Source organism: Typopeltis vanoorti, chromosome 15, assembly GCF_054136105.1.
Source record: "Typopeltis vanoorti isolate ZY-2024b chromosome 15, IOZ_Tvanoo_1.0, whole genome shotgun sequence".
NCBI classification, from domain to species: domain Eukaryota; kingdom Metazoa; phylum Arthropoda; class Arachnida; order Uropygi; family Thelyphonidae; genus Typopeltis; species Typopeltis vanoorti.
In genome coordinates this window covers 82,572,173-82,586,221 of record NC_143563.1, presented here as the reverse complement: position 1 = coordinate 82,586,221, position 14,049 = coordinate 82,572,173, and the positions used below count along the sequence as shown (strand labels likewise).

At 32.9% G+C, this 14,049-nt stretch overlaps 1 protein-coding gene across 1 annotated transcript in view; it reads right to left on the bottom strand.

Moving 5' to 3' along the window:
* rhea (Talin_middle and talin-RS domain-containing protein rhea) overlaps positions 1–14,049 on the bottom strand; it is a 709,058-nt gene that overhangs the window by 142,630 nt on the left and 552,379 nt on the right. The window contains exons 45-48 of the mRNA XM_090405775.1: positions 8,395–8,541; positions 7,304–7,405; positions 2,236–2,355; positions 87–233 (exon numbers count right to left, since the gene is read on the bottom strand). Of these exons, the coding sequence (XP_090261901.1) occupies positions 87–233; positions 2,236–2,355; positions 7,304–7,405; positions 8,395–8,541 (516 nt within the window). The remainder of the gene's footprint in view (positions 1–86; positions 234–2,235; positions 2,356–7,303; positions 7,406–8,394; positions 8,542–14,049) is intronic.

Sequence of the window (14,049 nt, the reverse complement as noted above, 5' to 3'; positions counted from 1 at the left end):
AAATTGTATTATATAATTAAAAAAAAAATACACACACACACATAATTGCAGCAAATTATATTTTATATATTTTAAAAAATGCTCACTTTTTCTGTTACTAGTCTTGAATTATCTGCAAGATCTCTTTGGCTAAATGTATCCCCTGGATTGCTTTGACATGACCCAGCAGATCTAATTAGTTCAATACATGATGACCCCAGTTCTTGAACAGAACTCTGAATTCTGCCAGCTACCTTGTGTTAAAATATAAAATCACAATTTTTATTTAATTACAAACAGGCAGTGAAGTAATAAAACCTTTAATTAATATTATTATCATCATCAAACCTCTAAGGTGGCACAATACTCATTGCAGAAGATTCCTACTATCTAATGATATACATCATAGTATGGCATCAAATCAGTCACTGAATGGTTGCATAATCAAGAATATATATTATTAGTAATAAGAGACAAAGGCTATGTTAATATACTTGCTATATATATGATAAATAACAGATACAAGAAGAATGAGAAAAATACTTTCTACTATATGTGCAGTGATAGACATATAAAGAATACAGCAGCCTATGTATACATACTAGCAAAATCATGGATGATTCAACAACATTTATCTCACAATTAAAAACAATTCTTGTGAAAATGCAAGGCATGGTGGTTAAAAATATATTATCTAAAAGAAAAACAGAAAATGTTTTATGCACAAGTTGCAATAATTTCAAGACGTGATAGGAATCACTATCTATGTATCAAATTTTTATAGGTAGCACATTTTTTTTTAAAGGTTCTGTCACTGTTTGTTACTTTAGTTTCACTGATCTCTTGCTTTAATTTACTCAGAAGGAAATTAACTGATATAATTTCCTGAGAAGGAATTACTTTACTGGATTTCTGTAAATTTGATATTATTTTTAGAGGCATCCAAGAGTAACAAAAATCAAGACCACAGAAGGTGTGGATGAAATTTGATTATAACCCAACAATCATATATTTCACATTTTAAGCATGGTTGTTGGAAATAGAATTATCTCATTGAAAAAAAAAAACATGACTTGAATTGTTTCATCAAATTCAGAAACGGTAAACTGATATTTCTGAATTTTTAAATAAGTTTCATGTTAACCCAAATTTTAAAAATATTGAATTCTTAATCTGAAATTAACTTTTTTTGTATATTATTTTCCAAATTTAGACAGGCCATTCATTACAATTTTTCTGCAATAGCAAGCAACAGCTGCAGGTCAGCTCTGATTTGACTAACCAGTCATCATATTTATTGTTCATTGCCATAGTGACTGGCTAGTCAAATCAGAGATGAGTATGGCCATATCAATCACAGATGAAAAAGATCGTCCTGTTGATATTTGGAGACCTGCTAGACAATTCAAATTTATGTAAACTTACAGGTGAAAAATATGTCAAGTGGACTAAGGATTAAATAATCTGGAAACCTCTTTAAGAAACCAAACATGGAACTTTTAAAGCTACTTCACACATTCAATAAGCAGAGTAATAGTTTTATGGTGGGTAACAAAAATACTCTCCAATGCACACACTAGTGACCACCCAAGCTGGTATATACAGAACAATGCTTGGGGGGGGGGGGGGGGAATTATGATTTTTTAAAATTTAAAACAGAATGGTACTGTAGTCCAATATAAAAGCTGGATAAAAAATATATAGCTGACTCATAGGAACCACTAAAATAGTTTGTTATAGAGGAGTTTTATATAGTGGAGCAAAGCAATGGACTATGGGCCTTTGGTCAGGACATTTTAACAATTTTCTATTAACACTCCAACCGGCCAATAAATAAATCCAGATAAAGCTGGATATGATTCTGTAACACTAATTGAATAACATGGATAAGAAGTGCAAGTTGGTCTCACTCGTTCATCCACCTCAGCTGGTAGAGAGGTTAAACTACAGCTAAAGGTGTTTTCTGTAGTGCAAGTCAATTGTAATAACTTTAATTAAACACGACACTTTAATTTTCAATGAGAAAATGAACGAAATGTGAAGACTGCAAAATGAATATTGTTTGAAGTGTTATTTTTTTTAAAACAAAAATTATATCCAATAGATGCCAGTTTAAAAAAGAAAATAAAGTGATTGTCCCAGAAAATAATTTATGCCACTATAATGATGGATCTAACTTACTCCTTCTCCTCTGGAACTTATAGATTTATTTTTAATAGATAAATTTAGCTAGTTCATATAAAGAAAACTACATACTTCTGAATTTGAGGTGGATGCAATTGCACCACGAGCATCCGCTGCTAAGTTGGCATAATGATGACTAAGTTTGGCTGCCAAAGGTCCTAATTGAGCCATATCCCCAGATGATTTTGTTGTCTAGAATAAAGAAAAAAATTAAAGAAATATTCTCACTAATTAACATATAATAAAGATGTCAGGAAATAATTTCTCCTGATAACAATTTCTGTGGATGTGTACAAACAATAATTACAGTGTATGTACAGAATAATTATTATTTGCAATGTAATTTACTAAGTTATAAAGTAATTTTCCTGATTTCTAAAATTTATTCTGTGAAATAAATAAGTCATTTGAATAAATATATGCATTTACAGAAATTATATCCTTATTTATTGACACATGACATCAAATATATAAGAGAGAAATTAGCCAAAACACCAAACTAGCAGTATACAAGACAGCGTTCAACCCAGTTTTAGTTATGGATCTGAGAGTTGGGTTAGAAATAAATCACTTGATCAAAAACTAGAGACCACAGATACGAGAGTTCTGAGAAAAATTAAGAGAAGTGTGATAGTATCAACGGCAGAATCATATTAAAAATGAAAATATTAGAAAGGGACTTGACAATATTAGCATTCAAGAATGTGTCAGCAGAGCTAATCTAAGATGGTATCACTACTTAAATAGAATGGATGAAGAAAGGTTAGCAAAACAGGTGTTCGATGCCAAAATAGCAGAGAGTACGTTAAACCAATACTTGACAACTATTTTAGACTGGTGCTTACAACCCATCAGAATGAAATTGAACTTTAGATACAATGATATTGGAGTGGTAACAAGTAATAGGCTAATTTGGAGGAATATTGTTTATAAGAGATTAATAACAATGTAAACTTTATTATGTAGTGCTGTCATAGGTCCTAAACACCCCCTTTAGGGTACATATCAGGAAACCGATGATGATAACTTCCAATAAAATACATAAAAAGATTATCTTTTTCTTAGGTGAATCAACTGGTAGCATTGATTTTTGGGTTAGGATTTATGGACAGACAGAAGGTATGTGGCTAAGGTATCAAGAAACATGAGTGAATATGACATTTCCAAGTTCCACTATTCATTTATGTTGTTCATTCAAGTGACTAAAAAAAGAACTGAAAAATGAATACACCATGTTGCTACAGAACAAAACCTCTGTCCATACATCTAAATCATACTTTCAGTTTTAAAGGAGAAGAATTTACAGACACTTCCTCAAAAGATTTCATGAAAAAAAAAAAAAAGCTTTTTTTTTTTTTTTGGTGATGGAGAAGTGGCGATATCATAGCACCACCCTCTTATCTAGAAAAAATCTATTTTGCTACATAAAGTATCATGACTAAAGACTTTGAAAACAAAAAAGGACACTAACATCATCTCAAAGTCTGTTTTGCAAAATGGGAAATAGTTAATGATAGTGAACAAGTCAGGGATCTCAAAACTGACCAAACAAATGAAAAATATATCACTCTCAGCACTGAAGAGAGTGATATATTTTTAATTCTGTTAAAATCTAAACCATCAAATACTTTCCTCAGAAGTGGGCAAACATAAATGAAAACAATTCACAGTTGAAGTTGTAAAAGAAATGTTTACTTCTTGATATTTAATAAAAATACCACACACACAACGTTATAACCTATAGCAGATTAATACTGCATGCTAAGTGTTATATATTAAGGGAAGAAATTACTAAAGGAAGATGTGGACAACTGCTAATTATGCATGGGAGATAGTCAACAGATGTTTAAAGGAAGCAATACACAGGAGAGGAGGATACTTTAGGTAGGAGCTAAATATATGAATGGAATATCTTTAAGCAGGAACTGCAAAAAAAAAATTGTGGTGGTGTATGTAAGGTGATAGTAGTTAGCAAGCTCGTGAGCAATACAAGGCACAGGCAAGAAAAATGACAAGCATAGTAAGGAAGGCGAAATCAGATAATGAGAGGAAAATAGCTGAGCAGGCCTAAGGAAATCCTAAAGAGTTATTTTGCGATGTGGTGAGTACAAAAGAAGAATGATTATGGAAAGATAACTTTAATGAAGGATAACTGAATTCTTATACTCCCATAAATAATGTGCATATCATACCTGAATTCTTAAAACAAAAAAGGTGGGTGAGCATGAACTAGAGAATATGACTTATCACTAAAAATATAACATCATCTCCATGCAAATGAGCTAAGTAGTGATAGCATGCACATAAATTACAAGTGCAATCACATGACTTGGGAAATATATAAAAGCTTCTAGTGAAGAATAAAAAGAAAAATGGTACGAGATGTGAGAATACAGAAAGGAGGGAGGGAGGGAAGGAGTGGAAACAACTGACAGAGCAGAGAAGATCTGAAATATGGACTTAGCAGAGTGATGGGCTAGAATGGCAGGAGTCTAGGAAAGGTGTAAGCCACCTGTGACCTCTGGTAAGAAGAGTAATGTGGGAATGAGGAGAGCAGCAAGAATAAAAGCACGACAATGCAGTGATTGAACAGGAAAAATAAAAAGGAGTGCAAATCTTCAGTGTGAAGATTTATTCATACCCTAAGAAATAAGTCCAGTTATAATTCAAGAATCCACAATGAGTACAAGCTATCAAGAACAGTCTATGAAGTTATAAAAGAAGATGCACTTTTTTGTAATAGGAAGGTAATGATACCAGTGCTCTGTGTACAAGAGTAGCATTGCTATGCAATGATACTACTGGATTTTGCTAAGGTGTTTGACAGGATAGTATATAGAACTCTGTTACACAAACTGTAGCAAATGGTGATGGATATGAAGCTGGTGATATGGAAGTGGTTGATGAACAGATACTCTCTGGTATTGAACATCCAGGAGAAGGCAGATAATATCGTATTTACTCAAATATAACTCGCACTTTTCCCCAAAAAATTAAAGTGAAAAAATCTGGTGCAAGATATATGTGAGGATTTTCGGAAACTAAAAAAAAAGTTTTTCAGGAAAAAAATAAATTGATGTTTATAATTAAATCCTCAGTATTCATTATAATTTATAATTGCTCATATTATTTATAAAATGAATACATTTAAATTTAATTATCAATGTTATTTATGCAATCGACCACTCAATCTTCATCATGCAGCATATGTGAATCTTTTAGCGACAATGCTTCTGTAATTAAATTAATTATTTCTGGCAAAATCATGTCTCAAGGCTCGAATTCCAGTTTCACAACAGTTCTAATGATAGTCTCTTAATCCACCCCCAAGAATCCAAGATTGCGAATAAGTCAATGCCCTCACTCCCACATTTCCTCTACTGGTTGCTTCCATCTCTATACATATAACTGGTGAGTATCAACAAAAGATCGTGCGACTCAGCGACAAAGGTAAGCCGGCTATTGTTGAGTTGAAATGCTGATTCTCTTCACCCAAATTCCAAAATATCTGAAACTGCCATAACAACATTAACTATCTACTTCTTAAAGTTTTAAACTTTTTTCATGTGCAAACTATATGAGAAACTTTTTAATTTCTTTTTTCATAAAGTAAAAGCAGGAGTGCGAGGTATACGCAAGGGCGAGTTATATTCGAATAAATATGGTAGATATAGTAGTGTGCTGCAGAGCTCTGTGCTTAGACCACTGCTATCACAGCAGTTGTACATCAGTGCAGGAAACGATTTGAAGGGAAATATTCAGTTATTTACTGATGGTGATGCAAACTTGGATAGTGTAAACAGTGTAACAGTTAATCAAGGTGATGTAGAGAGCTAGCAGAGTGATTTAAATAGGCTGAAGGTATTGGCAAAAGATAATGACGTCTGTCAACATAAAACCAAAGTCCAAATAACTGTCATCATAATTTCAATATTTATGCTTCTTCACACTCTTGCCACTATTTGATGGTGTGCCCTGCTTATTTTCTCTCTCACAACGCTTATTACTGTTTAGTAAAAACCGATCCATTTTTAAAAATACATATGAGAAGAAATACTTCAAAAACTTCACTTGACTAAATCACAACAATATTCATTGTTGATATAACCTCCGAAAACTAATTCAACACTAAGACCACACGAAACAGACAGCTATTTATATACAAACACAAAGTACCGAGAAAGTTAGAGAAACTACTAAAACAATCGAGAAACTTAATTATTGTAGAGAGCCATCTAGTAACCATTTGTAGAGGCATCTGTAAACAGTTATTACTAAGTGAGTTACTGGTTTGCACCAGGTCCGCTAGATGTCGCATCCTATCACATTGAATTGTAAATTGGAATAAAATGAAAATTTTGTAATCGTGGTGCCTCTGTTAGGAAGCCGCGGTTCCCCAGGGCACCATGATGCACATGTTGGGAACCACTGGTATAGATTCTTTTTATTTATTTTTATTATTATTATAATTTTTTTTTTTTTTTTTTAATGTGGCTCCCACTCGTGAAAGGCTATATAAACCTGTAGTACTGTGTGTGTGTGTGTGGGTGGGTGGGTGGGATAAGGAATTTTTTCTTTTTATTGTTTATATATTTTTGTATTATTATTATTTTTATTTTTCTAGTCCATAAACCCTACTCTAGAGACCAAACACAGGGCTTTTTAAGCTACTTCAGGCCTCCAATAATCCTTCCAGTTACTTTGAAAGACTTAAATTAAATTAATGGCTGAAAATATTGAAAGAAGCATGCAATCAAAAGCACATATAAATACTTGAGGTAGAAAAAAGTCATTAGAAACATGAAATATGGAAAGAGAGCTTGAGCAGATAATACTCCATTAGAAATACTCATGCAGGTAAAATTGTACAATTCAGAAGTCCTGACCAGAAAGATGAATTCCAAATGACTGGAGTAGAGCTATCATAGTAGCATCAATAACAAAGGAAATAAAGTAAATCTGAGAATTACACAAGATTTTTCTACAGAATATGTCTGTAATCTTACAAACAGCTTAGAAATGTAATTGCTATATCTACATAATTCATTTGTTTATGATGTGATTTAAAGGTTAATTTTTTGTTACTCTAGAATATTTTATTTCACACTGACAAGAATATCACTTAGAAATATTCACTTACCATCTCCTGAGAAATTCTGGCAATTTCTTTAGCAGAATTCACCATTCGAGTCTGGTAATCAACGAAAGAGTCATCACCAAGTGTAATATAGTGTTCGTCAACCTGCAAATAAACATAAATTATACATAACATACGATTATAACAAAACATACATAAATAAATCTTTTCTAGTTAAGAAAAAAAAACACTTATAAAAAAGAACATTTTTTTTTTGAGGGATTCCAGATGCAAATGAAATTTGCATCTGGAATCACTCAAAAACAGCAAATAGCAAAAGCATTACTGCTATTGTGAAGCAGCCAATTAAAATCTGACATTTTATATGATGATCTAATTATGGCAAAAATAATTATGGAAATATAATAAATTTAGTTTAATCCTTTATCCAAGTGTAAGCAAACAAAGTTTGCACCTGAAAATATCTTCGGGACTGAGGTAAGGTGGTAACATCCCTTGGCAACTTGTAGCAAAGGTGGATCAAGTCTCATCACTCTTTGTCTCCGTATCTCCCATAATTCAAAGCACATCTCCTTGCAGACATATATACTGCTATGCATTAAGAGAAAGGCAAGGAGATGTGCTTTGCATTATGGGAGATACTGAGACAAGGAGTGATGAGAGCTTGATCCACCTTTGCTACAAGTTGCCAAGGGATGTACCACCTTACCTCAGTCCTGAAGATATTTTCAGGTGCAAACTTTGTTTGTTTACACTTGGATAAAGGATTAAACTAAATAAACTAAATTTATTATGTCTAACCAAGTGCAAAATAAACTTCCAACATAATTATGGAAATTTCACATCTAAATTAATTTTGTATTGTATACCACAGTACTATATAAGTTATGAACATGCATCTACAATATTAATATTAATACATAAAACCAGTATTGTATAAAAATCAATATAAAGAAATTAGTTATTTAAAAATTTCCTCTAATATATTAAAATGAATTTTTAACTAGTCTATACTTATAAACAAAGGTGATTCCTGCATTATTTTATTGCTTTCATGGCTACCATTTATCCTTTCATCTTTATTTTCATTCAAATCATCATTAAATAACAATAAAATAAAGTGTGGCATTAACCTTCGCAATAGACTTGTTAATGGTCTCTACAAGTCCTGTCACAATTCCAGCTTCTGTGGCAGCAGCTTCCAATGTTTGTAATAGATCTTGAAGAGCATCCTTCATACCATCAGCAGATTCATCTATTTCACTGTGAACATGAGTAGCCTAAAATGAAATTATCTAATGAAGATATCTAAAAGGTATTTCAATTCATCAATCTTTAAGAAATATATAATTCCATTTTATATTTGACTGTTATAAAAGGTATTTCAATTCATCAATCTTTAAGAAATATTTAATTCCATTTTATATTTGACTGTTATAAAAGGTATTTCAATTCATCAATCTTTAAGAAATATATAATTCCATTTTATATTTGACTGTTATAAAAGGTATTTCAATTCATCAATCTTTAAGAAATATTTAATTCCATTTTATATTTGACTGTTATAAAAGGTATTTCAATTCATCAATCTATACTAGCTATAAGAATACTGTCTTTAAGAAATATTTAATTCCATTTTATATTTGACTGTTATGGCCAAGTAACATGGCTTTCATAAACCTCATTATTTACATGTTTTGACTGCAATATAAGGTAGTTATGTTAATCCTATCTCCAGCCTACTACTATATGTCAAATGTGAACTCTCTCTCTCTCTCTCTCTGCAGTTTAATTTGTCATTGTCAGAGATCATACACTTCATGAGCAGTGACAGAAAATGAAAGAGAAAGGAAAAATTATCTAACCATAAGAGAACAACTAACAGGTTCTTAAAAATGTTTCCATTTAAATGGAATTTGCACCATGATTTTTACAACTGTTATCTGTATCATTACACTGGACTAGTTCCAATTTATATTTGATTCATCAACTGTATATAGTCATTGTGGGATATGTTATTATAGTGAATCCACTCACTATAACACAGAACCAAGACACAGCACAAATGGCATGCTAAATATTCATAGCAAATATTCTTTTGGTCCCAATAGGTTTGTTTTGAAGCATTCAACAGGTAGAGGAAAAATTAAAACATATATTTGTAATATTTTTAAATTAAAGAAGCTATATGTGTATGTGTGTGTTTATGTTGCAATTCACACACATCTACTTGTTATACAACATATTCATACATATTATAGTGTGACAAATCATAAATGTTATGATAATGAATGGTGTACTGTGACACCATTTATTGTCATAACCATTAAATGTAGAGCCATTTGTGGCATATGTGTAGGAAGTTTGTTTAGTCTAACTTCACAATGGTGAATATTACAATAGTAAGATGTTCTGGAGGTTATTGAAAAAAACTTTAAAATGGAAGACAGAACACCACAAAAGAAATCAAAATTCACTGAAATGGTATAAAAAGTTTTAATTGGGATATTCTATTAATCTGAAGAATTAATATTGTATTGTAAACTAACAATACAAAATATCCAAGAGGAATGCAACCATGAATATGTCAATACTGAAGGCAGAAAACCTAAAATCCACTAATAATCTGACAAGTGGAACTGCAACTGGAGTATATGGCACAAAACTTGAAATACTTATGTATAAAGAGAAAAATTTTAATAGTGCTACACTGCATGATTCTGAAGGCTTGGTTAGAAGAACAAATCTGAACAAAGTAGCTTTAAATTATACCTACTTAACAAAGACAAAAATCTGAAAGTAAACTTGGAATCCTGAGTATTCCAGAAATATTGAAAGGTCCTGGCAAATAAGTTAGGAAGAGCCTAATGACAATGAGAGGGGGGGGGGGGGAGTGACATGTAAAAAAAAAAAATAGTAATTGGAAGACTTTAGTAAAAATATGGAAGAAATATCATGAAAATGGCAAAATGTTATGTTCTGGGGGGCTATTGAAAAAGCTTAGAGATTAGAAATGGAACAAAGAATAACGGGAAAAAAAATCATAGGTCTAGAGTAGGTGTCTGTCTAAGAGTCAATTTAGAACAGTGTTTTTTCTACCTCACTTTGTGAGGTAAAAAAAAAAATAGAAACCTGAAATGAGTAAAGGCAAATGGAGTATATGATATTTGACCAGAATAGCAGAAATACCAGTATTAGAATTAGCATTACTTCCCAGCCTCCATGGAGTCTGATGCATCATTGCAGGAGGTTGAACACTGAAATACCACAATAACTATTTACCTTACCTTGAAAACAAGCAGCACTGGAGCATTCATCACCCACTGTGGAAATGCATTCCACTCATTCACCATCAGTCATGCAAAAAATCTCATTTTCAATTCCTTACTCATATGGTCTTTGTACAGTTTAGATTGATGCCCTTTCATTCTTCCATCATCAATTACTCTATGTAATAATTCCCCTGTATCTATATCTATCTGACAGGCTCATTTGTTTGCTGATGATGCAAAATTGGATAGGGTAAAAGTTAATCAAGGCAATATGGAGAGCTTGCTGGATGATTTAAATGGTATCCAGAATGATAATTTACCGGAATGCAATTTATCAAAAGGCAATTCATCGAATGAACAGTTCACTGAAAAATTACTATAAGACATGAAGTGAAGTGTATTAATAAAAATAATTGCAGTTTTTAATGGATTAACTTATGATGCAATTGAAGCTTAGCATTATATTCCCTTCATATTTGTTACATAGACATGTCTGGCTTTTTTTTTTTTCTTTTTGAGGAATATTCCTTTCAGTCATTATATGTGTTTTGTGTAGTTTATGTATGTTTTATACAATCTTGATAAAATTATGTAAAAAATCTTTTCTCGAAACCAAACATGGATTTTTTTTTTCTTTCAAAGACTTTCTTCAAGCCTCCAATAAGCAGGATGGCTTCCTCACATAGAAAAATAAAATCCGTCACTTATATACTGTAATCTATTGTTTACTCGACCTAGTTTGGAAAGCAATTTTTTATTTGGTGATTTGAAGAATCATTAAGTCACTATACTAGTTGGAGGAAATGATAAAATGATAACCATTGAGGAGGATATAGTAGAGATGTTAAATTAGCAATTCATAAAGATACACATATTGGCCACTGAATAAGAACCCCCTTGATGCAGATGTAAACGTCACTTATGCAGAATATATGCAAAATACTTGGTAATGTGCTTCACCATGTGTTCTAGGCAACTATTAAGAATGCTGCTGGTTAATAATCATCGAAAGTGTTGATCACAGTGGGAAAAACAAAGGATATTTCAGAGTTCTATAAAGGACTTATTATGGGTGCCTGTCTTGCTCGAGCTACGATTCTGAAAACAGCAGAGCAGATTGGTTTCTCAAAAGATGAGATATCCTAGGTGTTTAATCAGTGGAAAAATAGCCCACATTGCTTGTCTAAGAGGCATAATTGTGGTCTGTCAGGAACAAGATTGCTGTCAGCTGAGAAGCTGACAGCAATCTTGCAAAATACTGTAAAAAATACAGAAGGTTGTTCTCGACCCACATATCTCACCAAACTATGCACAGGGAATTGAAGAGGATCGATATTGGCAGTCGCATGCCTATACATAAAATAAAAGTTTCTAATTCATTGGCCAGTAAGTGTATTTCATCATCCTGAAATTGAGAGCAGTGAGTAGTGAGAAGGACCCAGTAATGAGTGACAGCAGGAGGTATGTATGAGGAATTGAAAAAACTCGATGTCAATCAGGATGAAAGACTTGTTGGCATATCACCTTGTGTCTTGAGGGAATGCTCCAGGGAGTTATGAACAGTTTTAATTTAACTGTTTAACATGAATCCTAGATTTTCCCAAGTTCCAAAGGAATGGAAAGAGGACTGTTCCACTTCATAAAGGGGCTGATGAGAATAAGGCTTCAAATTACAGGCCAATCTCTCTGGAGTTGTGGTAAGGGTGTTAGAAAGGAGAATAGTGAGGATCAGGATTCAGAATTGGGTTGATGATAACCACATCCTTTTTGATGCACAGCATGCAGTTGCTAAAGGAAGATCGTGTTTTAGCAATCTGCTTACTATAACAAGGTTTGCTAAACGAAGATCGTGCTTTAGCAATCTGCTTACGGTGACAGATGCCTTGGACAAAGGGGATGTATACACAGTGCTATATTTAGATTTTGGTAAATCATTTGATAGATTGCCACATGACAAGCTTGTAATTAAACTTGAACTGGAGCAGATAGGCAGTTGTCTGATGGTATTAGCAAATTGTGTATGAAGGCACAATATCCCTGAAGTGGAAAGTCAGTAGTGCTGTTCCCCAAAGGTCTGTTTTGGGGCAATTGCTGCTTAATTTGTATGTGAATGATATTGGAAAGAGGTTGAATAGTGATCTACAGTTGTTTGCAGATGATGCAAAGTCTTGCAAATGGACTTAATAGATTTTCCGAATAGGTAAATGAATGGGGGCTACCACTTTGATGTAGCAACATATAAGGTTTTTAATTTTGGGAAACACAGATGGGATGCTGAGTATAAGAGTGGTGGGGAGATACCTTAATGCAAGTGGAAGAGATGAAGGATCTGGGATGTTGGTGGATAAAGAAATTTCGGAGACATTTTGCTAAAATTTTGAGGTCAACACAGCACATTATGACAATGATGTAAAGAACACTGACATGTAGGAGTAAGGATGTTATAATTCCTTTGTAAAGCTTTGATGAGACCTCATGTGGATTACTGTGCACAGATTTGGTCATCAGGTTATCAAAAGAATGATGAGATGTTGGAAAAGGTTCAAGGACAATTGACTAAACTGGCTTCTGGAATGTTGGGTATGAAGACAGATTGAGGGAATGCAAATTGTTGCGCCTAGGGAATAGAAGGACGAGGTGAGGACATGACATAGACATATAAGTTGATAAAGGGTAATTACCAGATTTAATGTGGATCAGATTTTTCATAGAATGGATGGGGATAAGGAGGAGAGAAAAAGAGAAGAAGTTCAATGTTGAGGCTCCAGAACAGTATTTCTTAATCCTTAGACCATTCTATTAAGACTAGTGGCAACAGGTTTACAACTTTTCATGTGTGAAATTCACAAAAAAAATAAAACGACTATCCAGACCGGTTTTTCTACCCTTATTAAACTCTTCTCAGCAGGAAGCTAGATCAGTAAAAGATGTGTAGCAAAATCAGCTAGCTACTCAATGGCAGAAGTTGTATTTCTCCTGAGATAGCTGCAAGGTTTTTTTTTTTTTTTTTTTTAAATTATAATATGCATTTCAGTCCAGCGGGGAAACCTTCTTCATTTACAAAGGCATTTTTCATAATATGCAAGTTTCCATTTTTTTATATTTGCTTTTGTTTGTTTACATGAAAGTACAATAACTTTTGTTAATTGCAAGCACAATTCTTTTAAAATTGAGAAACAACACTTTTAAGTAAATGTAGCACATAAGCAATGTGCTGATAAATTAGTTTCTTCAGTTTATTTAAACTGTATGGTTGCAGTTTGTTCTTAAAAAATGCTTTATTTTCAAAACTCTTTTCAGCATATTATAAAGTTTTTTTTCTGTTAACCATTTCTAAAGTAACTTCAAATCCTGGAAATATTAATCTTTTAGAGCCGAGATATCCCATGTGGGGACACCTGTAACTCTCATCGGGTGCATCCCCTGGTGGCGGATCGGGGAATGCTCATCATAGTTTACTATGAAGGGTGGGAGGGAAATAAAATACCTCCTGCAGACCAACAGGATGGCACTTCT